The sequence below is a fragment of the Aegilops tauschii genome, chromosome 2, assembly GCF_002575655.3.
Source record: "Aegilops tauschii subsp. strangulata cultivar AL8/78 chromosome 2, Aet v6.0, whole genome shotgun sequence".
Classification (NCBI taxonomy): domain Eukaryota; kingdom Viridiplantae; phylum Streptophyta; class Magnoliopsida; order Poales; family Poaceae; genus Aegilops; species Aegilops tauschii.
The window spans coordinates 28,677,429-28,686,214 of NC_053036.3; the positions used below are offsets into that span (position 1 = coordinate 28,677,429).

An 8,786-nucleotide genomic window follows, 5' to 3' on the forward strand; every position below is an offset into this window, starting at 1 on the left:
CGGCTCCTACCGCCGAGTCGACGACAGTTGCGTCCCTAGCATTGGCCCAACCCTAGCAAGATCGTCGAGAACATCCAGATCGTCAGCGCGTGCTGGCCGTTGTGGACGAACTGCGTCCACGTTACAACGCCGACAACTTCCGTCTTCATCGAGCGATCCAGTATGTTGGCAACCGTACCGCATCCATGATGCTTTTCTTTGTGCGTGTGTTCGATTCGATAGGACTAAGATTAATGAGCGCATAATCTTCGCATTACATCTGTTGGAGTAGATTTTTTTGTTTGTGCGTGTATTAGATTAGATAGGCCTATGACACTAGATTTGTTTGTGTGTGTATTTGATTAGATAGCCCTACGATTGCAAATTAGTTTCTGCATGTTGTTTGTTGTCTTTCACTTCTAGGTTGGATTGATGAATAAACAACAATTTTTAATCAGTGTTAGTTATAGCATAGTCACTTTAAGTTATAGCAATGCCCTAAGACATGCATGTTGCAACTATGAGACGCCGACTAATATTGTATGTGTTGCACGTTTGTTTGATGCATGTTCCGGTATGCATAATTTCTTTTTTTCTTTTTGATTTACTGTTAATTAGGCACTGTCACCGATTCTTATATCTATTTGTACAGTACCATATGAAAATAAATGATTAGATAAATTATGTTGCTTTTTATTATGAAACTAATTGGTTAAATAAGTACTTGTTAAACTGTCATTTTATGTGCTGCACGTGTCTCTGTTGAATGTTTCAGTATGAATAAATTATGTTGTATAGTTTTCTATCTACTGTGGGATAGTGTATTCCATTATTATGTTTTATGCAACAATATGTTAGGAAAAAAGCTGATTACATAATTTATGGTACTATAACCAAGTATATTTTTTTAACAGGATGGATGAACTCAACGGAGAAATTGTTTGCGCCATTGAAAGATGGTGCAAACTTATTGCCGGTCTATCTTCCGGTCAACGGGCCGCACTTGCCGAAACACCACTCCATAGCATGCTTCAGATACCTTCGCTGAAGATTCGTACACTGTTGATCCGGTACATGGTTGAGATTTTTGATCCTAGCAAGGGCAGATTCATTGTACAAGACTTGGTTGGCGAAGTGTCTCTCGGTGCCGTGGATGTTGAGTGCATCTTGGCCTTGGAGAACCACGGACTGTCGGCAGAAGGTATTCTCGGTGAGGAAGGTGAGGATGTTAAAGATCGAGTGCCGCCTCAATTCCTGAGCAAGACCACAGGTAACATAGTCATCGATGATCTGATTGTGGACATCACAAAAAATAAATCTGCCGACGTCGATTTCCTTCGGAGAGTTGTCCTCATGTTGCTTGGAATAGTTCTTGCTCCCATGTCGAGCAAGACTGTACCAAAGCAATATTACGCATTGGTGGACGATGTGAACCGTATATCCAAAATTAATTGGAATGCATTCACCCTCCGGGTTCAGCTGGACTGCCTTCGCAACGTGAGGAAAGGCAAACACCTCCGCCAATGGCCGAGAGGGAACTTAGCTCTCCTGCAGGTACACCTTTCAGACTTGTACCATTGCAAAAAAAATATGATTGCTAATTTACCTGCTGTATAGTACTAATTGTAATTTTTCATATTCATGCAGTACCTGTACTGGGAGAAGGTTCAGCCTCTGGAAGGTGAATGCGCATTCAATCCTAGCTTGTCCATAGAACCTCTAATGAGGAATTGGACTGAAGCTGCAGCTTCAAGGAGAGACAAGTTTGATTATGACCACGGCCGTGGCCGTGGTAACATCAAGGTAATTCATTATGTTGGGTACTTCTTAAATCTTTTATATAACATAATTAGTTGTATTAATATTTTTATTGATCACATATACTTGTATTTCACATGCAGATTGAAGACAACATAACCAAGGAGTATAGGGCGCACGAGCGCAAAGTAGCCGAACCAGAAAAGCCAAAAACGAAGCCCCCCGTTGGTGCAGCAAAGAAGTCCAAGTTAGCCTCAAACGCGGACGAGATGATGAACCTCATCATGAAGCGGTGTATGGATTACATACGCAGCCAAATGAAGGAAATACCGGAACAAGTAGCCGAGGTGACACACCCTTAATTCTGTGTTTACAACATTTTTGAAGTTGCAAAACCGTGCCGACATTAATTAATATTTTTTATGTAATGCAGAGATTGTTAGAGAAGTTGAACCAAAATGGTGTGATGTACAAGCCAGCGGCTGCTGCGGCTTCCGGCAACAACGATGCCGACCTAGAAGTGGATTCCTTTGAGAATGGTCCGCCAGAAAAAAAAGAATTCGTGTACAAGGATGACTCTGACGGTCTAGAGCCGGTGATTGATTTGACACAGCCTGACGAGCCTGTTGTAAACCAGAACAACGATGATGAGGAAGTATGTTTTCATTTATTTGTCTTCATTTGTCTCAATTATGCATCTTCATTTTTGTTAACTGAACCTATCACATTATTTCTTTGTTAACTAGAAAACACCTGCCAAGTTAAATGTTGACCAGACAACGAAGCCTACTGATGAGTGCGGCGCAACACCGGAGAACCCTTGGATTGTAGGTAATTCTCCTCGAGCAGAATCATCCGACATTGACATTTCTGCAAGTTCTATCGACGGGATGGTGGGTAAGAGCAAGGGGAAAAAGTCTGCAGCAACCGCAAAAGAAGACGATGTTATATCCGGGAAGCGCCGACGGACTGTTCCCAAGAAATTTGAATCCCCCTTTAAACTTGACAAGCCCGGCAAGCGAAGCGCTCGCGGTACTAAGCCATCCGGCAACACTACCGCAACTAGAGGTACCGTTAGTAGCTATCTTAGAGCTTAATTTACTACCATTTCATGTACTCACCGTTCGTGACGTTCGTAATTTATCATGCAGCTCTGTTTAGTGACAATGACATGGAAGGCTCTGTTAAGGACGATTTGACACCGGAACTCATCGATGCTGCTGTTACGTTTGTGGAGGCAGCTGCTCGGTCTGAGAAGAATATGAAAAAAAGAGTTTACTACAATGAACGTGGCACCTCTGTGACTGTGGAGAGTATACGACCGGTACTTGAGCATACATGGCTGGCGGATGACGTAGGATCTATTACCATGTCCTGCTATTTAAGTGCATAATCTAGCTGTCACCTATGAAAATAAAATGTTCTATTATTTTACGCAGATTATCGATGCTTATCAGACACATTTGGCTCTGCGCGTTGGTCATGATCGGCACCTCTGTCCAGCCTGGAGGTCCAAATACCTTGTTGATCATGCTAAGGCACGAGACAACCCTAAACCGTCGAAATACAACATGGATAGTGCGCTGAGCAGAGCTGGAGCAGTATGTAGGGTTCTGGACGAGTATACCGTTCGTGATAAGGTACGATATGTTCTTACTAGTTCATTAACACTCATTTCAACAAGCATAATTGCATCTGATTACAAATGTGTTCCACATTTTAGTCGTTTATCCCGTTGAACGTCGGCAATACACACTGGATCACCGTGGTGATGCACAACCTCAAGAAAGAATTCCGAGTTTTTGATTCGCTCTATCCTCTCGAGTTCTCTCTCGACACTGTGAAAGCACTGGTACTCTCCCCAACATTGAGCATTCTTCATATGAAATGTCATATGGTTTCTCACTACTACTTTCTTTCAAATAGTGACTAGCAATAGCAATTGATATGGAAGAGGCAAATCGTATTACACCTGGCAAATATCTAGACGTCACTAAGTGGCCTATCATACCTCAGATCGACATGCCACTACAAGAGGACGGGTGAGTTATGGTTCATCATTTTCTACTTACGAAAGACATGTTCGTGTGCACGGTGACTAATGTTTGCATATATATTAGGAACTCTTGTGGCCTTTTTGTGATTGAAGTTATGGAGCGTTGGGACGGGGATCGATGGACCGCCGATTCTACCCAGGTAATTTGTCCTCTCTGTTCGTACACTTGTACAATTGTCGTATAATACCAACTTCTATTCATTAAACCTTGTTCTAAAAATTTCAGGGCACGGTTAATGCAAGGAGAAGGCGTCTCGTCGCCGAGTTGGTTCTCTCACCTACCAACACGCTCGAATGTGTGAAGAACAAAATCCGCGACATCGCAAAGAAAAGCAAGGCGTGAAGACATCATACATGATTCAAGATTCTAGTTTTAGTCGTTTGTTTTAAGTCCGGAAGCACGCTTCCCGGCATGGACAACTTTGATTTTCTATCATTCATGTAATAAGCACGATACCATGGATTTTGTGTGGATTTTTGGTCGCTCACACATACTTGTGTATGTGTAATGCAGTCAGACTATACGTTTCGTACCAATAAATTTTTGCTTCCCTTCATTTGTTCTACCTTAATGTTTTTTGCTGCTGTGTTCATTCTTTTCTGTCATGGAAGAGTAATTCATTTTTTTTACTTTTGCATATTTTTTTGATTTGATTTGGCATTATTCAACAATAAGAATTTTTTTTGATAAATTCCTTTTTGTTTGCCTGAGAATCAACCTCGGCTGTCGTGCCATCCGGTGTGGGATCCCGCGCCCGAGACAACGACAGATCTGGTCCCCGCGCGGGCGACCCAGTCGACGAGCGCCAGTTGGTGCGGGGGGACGCGCCAGGTCCGTTCCCGCCCGACCGCTCGGTGGAGACAGCCCGTGTGTCGGACGCAGACGGGCCACCCGTGGATCCTGCGATTGGTGGAGTAGGCAGATCTGCCTGGGATCCCGTGCACATGATTGCCGCTGGATCTCTCGGGATCGGCGTCCGCAGGTGGATCTTCCTCGTGTCTTGCGCCAGACTCCCTTGGCGTTATGTGTTGCTTGAAATCACGTTGCACAGTATTTTTTGCTGCATTTTTGTTAGCCTTTTCCTTTTCTGCATCATGAAGATCAGGATCAGTAGCACCATCAATCACATGATCAACTACTATTTCGCCCCCTTGATCAGTACGATTTAGAGCTCCGGTGGAAGCAAAAGAATTTCAGTGCTTAGCCGAGAACCCGCATTAGGATGCAGGTCAAACAAGGGCAAACTATTTCGAAAGTGATATAATTTATTGGTTAATATAATATACTTAGACCTTACACAAATGAACTGGCCACAATGCAGATAGGACTTGATCATTCTGTTCAACAATAAACCACAAAACATACTTAAAATTCATCACAAATCTCCTTCAGCTTCTTGATCTTATCAACGTACCCATGTTTATGTTTGAGAAAATCTGCAATAATATACTCAAGTTTTTTCTTCTCTTGCTTCAGCTGGTCCCTCTCTCTCATCACTTGGTCTCTCTCTAGCACCACCCGGTCCCGGTCTTTCTCAGCCTTTACCCTCAGGACCTGATGTAGATTGGCACAACCATGGTCTGCCATCTTATTCTTCTCCAGCTCCTCTTTGAGATCGCTAAGTGACAATCTTGCATTGCCCAACTGCGTGAGAGCATCCTCCTTATCAGCCACCAGTTTAGCAAAGTCCATTTTGAAAAATCTCAGCTCTTCCTCCGTTCTCCTCTTTTCTGCAATTAACATGCATTTTTCTTCAGCATTCTTAATATTCTGTCTCAGCTTCTCGTCATACATGCTCCACAGTTCTCTCAGGCAGAACTTCGTAGCCACTGACCACTCCGGGTCTACCCATTCCACATAGTTACATTTCACTTCTTCCTACAGTATGAAAAAATATGGTCTCAATCATATATGCACAAATGCAATACAATTACATGCAATGCACTAAAAATATGGTCTCAATCATATAAACACAAAATGTAGCATGCAATGATATACATATATATATATGGATCAATTAACTACAAGTATATGCTATTATGTGCTAAAACAAATATTAGACCGTAAAAAAAACAACATAAATACGGACTTTGTAAATGCACAAATTAATTGAAATTGTATGCAATTTTGGGCAGAACAATGGATTACCGCGAAGTAAATCGAGCACGAGGTAATGTAAACATATATTTACAGTACGGAACAACATACCTTCTGACCACAGGCAAGAAAACGTCTGCCAGTGTCCAAGGAATCAAAAGCAACTAGCCTGACGCAAGGTTCTCGATGCAGACAACGAGAAGACAGATCGTGAGCAATGCCACTCCATTCATAGCAAGGGATAGTCGTAGGAAGCTAAACGAAACAACAGAGATAATGCACAAATCAACGCCCTGCGTTAAATACCGGAAATGAAGAACCCTAACCCTAAGCCTAGCACTATTTGGAGATTATATAGTAGGAGCGTACCTGCAGGCTAGTCACGGATTCGCCATCCGAAGAAGAGCTCGACTCGTCGCTCCACGAAACCATGGCGTAACGTGACCGGCGGCAAGACGTGGATCGGTGGCGGCGGCGGCGGCAAGACGTGGATCGGTGGCGGCGGCGGCGGCGGTCGCAGTGGATAGATAGAACGCGCGTGGAGATCGCGAGGGAAGAACCGCCCCGACCAGGTGGCCAGCGCGGCCCATTTAAACGGGCTGTAATCAAAATAAAAATTGTTAAATGGGCTCGACAACGGGAGCGGCCGTGTGTCGCGCCGTCTAACGGCATCCGTCACCCCCTCCTCCACGTCGTTGCGACAAGCGGCCCGAGTTACACTACAAGCCATAAAATGGTGGGTTTTTCTTTTCTTTATGAGGGGAAAATGGTGGGTTTTTGGTACGAAGTCTATACTATAGACCAAAGTGAGCTGGTATCTTCTATATCTAAATGGTGGTGAACCAAAGGAGTGAAAAAAATTTAATTATTACCACACATAATTACATCTTCTATATCTAAACAACTAGCCACCACTAACCTATTTCTCTTAACATGCAAGTTTGCCACCTCGTCATTCAACATGTATGGAGAAAGGTCCACCACAACATGCAAACAAAATATTCCCGCAACAACATATACATGTTACACGTAACCATTTCTCTATGAATATATTGCAAAACACGCCCGCAACAACATGCCGGGTATCGTCTAGTTTTCTAATATAATATAACTACAGTGGACAACACAAAAGATGCCATCATTACAATGGCTAAAATGCTATCCATTTTTCATGATTAAAGTCCCTAGTGATCGCCTCCTGTTTAGTCCGTATATGCTACAAGCACTATCTCAAGGTACTGGCCTCTTGCAATAGTATATATCATGTATCATGTATGCAGTAACACATTGTAAACACTTCACTATTAGATCACTGGATTCATCCTAACATAGCTTTAGCAACTGTTCTACTCTTCTTCGCCCACCACGCTTCTGCACACGATAACAGGAGAAGTTAATGAATGACAAGTTAAAAACAATTATAACCTACAATGCATACAAAAACTTACTTATTATTTAGTTTGCATTTCTTGCTGCGTTTAGTGTGCCCTAGCAATTTGCATGCACCGCACCTGATTCTGATCTCGTCGTACGAAAGTGGCCTACCATTTTTCGACATAGGGCGGTTCTCATCTACCTTAGTTGCACCTTTCGTTGATACTTTAATAGCATCATGAACTTCAACTATGTTGCCTTCACCATCGTCTACATATTCAATTGCACAAGTACTAAGATCAGCCGTTTTCTTACTCAAATTTTCCTTTAGCTGATCATACTCATGGCTCTTAGCTATCACGGTCTTCAAACTCTCCTGTAACTGATCCCACAAAGCTGGGTGTTTGCATGCTGCATGCATAGCTTCTGAAGCCAACACACTGACCTGGCTATATTTCATTTTTTCAGCTGCTCCAGTCCATCCAAATCCCAACAGATCGCTTGTGCGCCTGGCGGGCAGTCCCAACCTTGCGTCTTTCGTGAACCGCACAAGAACTAAACACTTTGGTATTTCAGATATATTCAAGTACTTCAGTACATGGAATACGTGCTTGCAAGGTAGACCCTTTCGAATCATTCTTCTGCAGCTGCACCTTATAGTTTCTGCGGAATTTACTGGAGTGTACTCCACCCAAAAACGGCTCTTCCGGTTATTCTTCCAGGCCACGATGTACTGTTGTGATCCGTCTCCGAGCTTTATTTCTACAATCTCCATGCCACCAATTTTCCTAAGATCATCTTGCAACATATAGAAGTTTGCTGGAGTGAAGACGTGAGAAGCAGCTATCTCAAGTTCCCTCGAGCTAGTAACTGGCACCGGTAAACTCTGTGAGGCCGTGCAATCATCTCGTGCCTCATTCTCACGGATACGTACAACGGCGTTCTCATAGTGCAAAATCATATCCACCAGGGTCATTTCACCGTCTAGGTGGAGGTGAAGGCATGAGTTTAGACTTTCACTCCTCTGGTTGCTTTTCATGCCAAGCCAAAAACCCTTTGTCAGATAAGCCGCGGCCCACAGTCTCCTCTTCTTATACATCCGTCTCAACCATGTTACTGTTTTTTCCGACTGCCATCTTTTGGAAAACGCGTGCCATCTCTCCTCAAACGTGGCCGTGGACGTGCTGTAGTACAGAAGAGTTCGGAACTCCTTCAAGGACTTGTGACTGAGGTGAATCTTCATATTTTTTTCTATATGCCACGTACATATACGGTGCTACACGTCTGGCAAGACTTGGCGAATTGCCTTGATCATCGCAGCGTCGGCGTCCGTGATAACACTCCTCGGCATCTTTTGACACATGGACCTCAAAAAAGTCTCCAGCAGCCACACATATGTCTCTTTGGTCTCGTCTGAAACTATGGCACAAGCAAAAACAGTGGTCTTCCGGTGATTGTTAAGACCAACAAAGGGTATGAATGGCATACCATACCGGTTCATCTTGTACGTGTTGTCAAATA

At 43.3% G+C, this 8,786-nt stretch overlaps 1 protein-coding gene across 1 annotated transcript; it reads left to right on the top strand.

Annotated features, from left to right (window-relative positions):
• The first annotated feature begins 1,053 nt into the window (after window positions 1–1,053).
• Window positions 1,054–4,136, top strand: LOC120973369 (uncharacterized). Its single transcript, XM_073506785.1, has 11 exons — window positions 1,054–1,533; window positions 1,627–1,782; window positions 1,881–2,084; window positions 2,171–2,392; window positions 2,484–2,769; window positions 2,889–3,061; window positions 3,177–3,377; window positions 3,461–3,589; window positions 3,754–3,779; window positions 3,858–3,933; window positions 4,020–4,136. Exons 1-11 carry the CDS (start codon window positions 1,054–1,056, stop codon window positions 4,134–4,136), a joined length of 2,070 nt encoding a protein of 689 aa, XP_073362886.1.
• Window positions 4,137–8,786: the final 4,650 nt, after the last annotated feature.

Coding starts and splice junctions, on each gene's coding strand:
- LOC120973369 (XM_073506785.1), top strand. CDS start 1,054: ATGGTTGAGATTTTTGATCCTAGCAAGGGCAGATTCATTGTACAAGAC. Junction 2,393..2,483: donor AGAACAACGATGATGAGGAA/GTATGTTTTCAT, acceptor TTTGTTAACTAG/AAAACACCTGCCAAGTTAAA. Junction 3,378..3,460: donor AGTATACCGTTCGTGATAAG/GTACGATATGTT, acceptor TCCACATTTTAG/TCGTTTATCCCGTTGAACGT.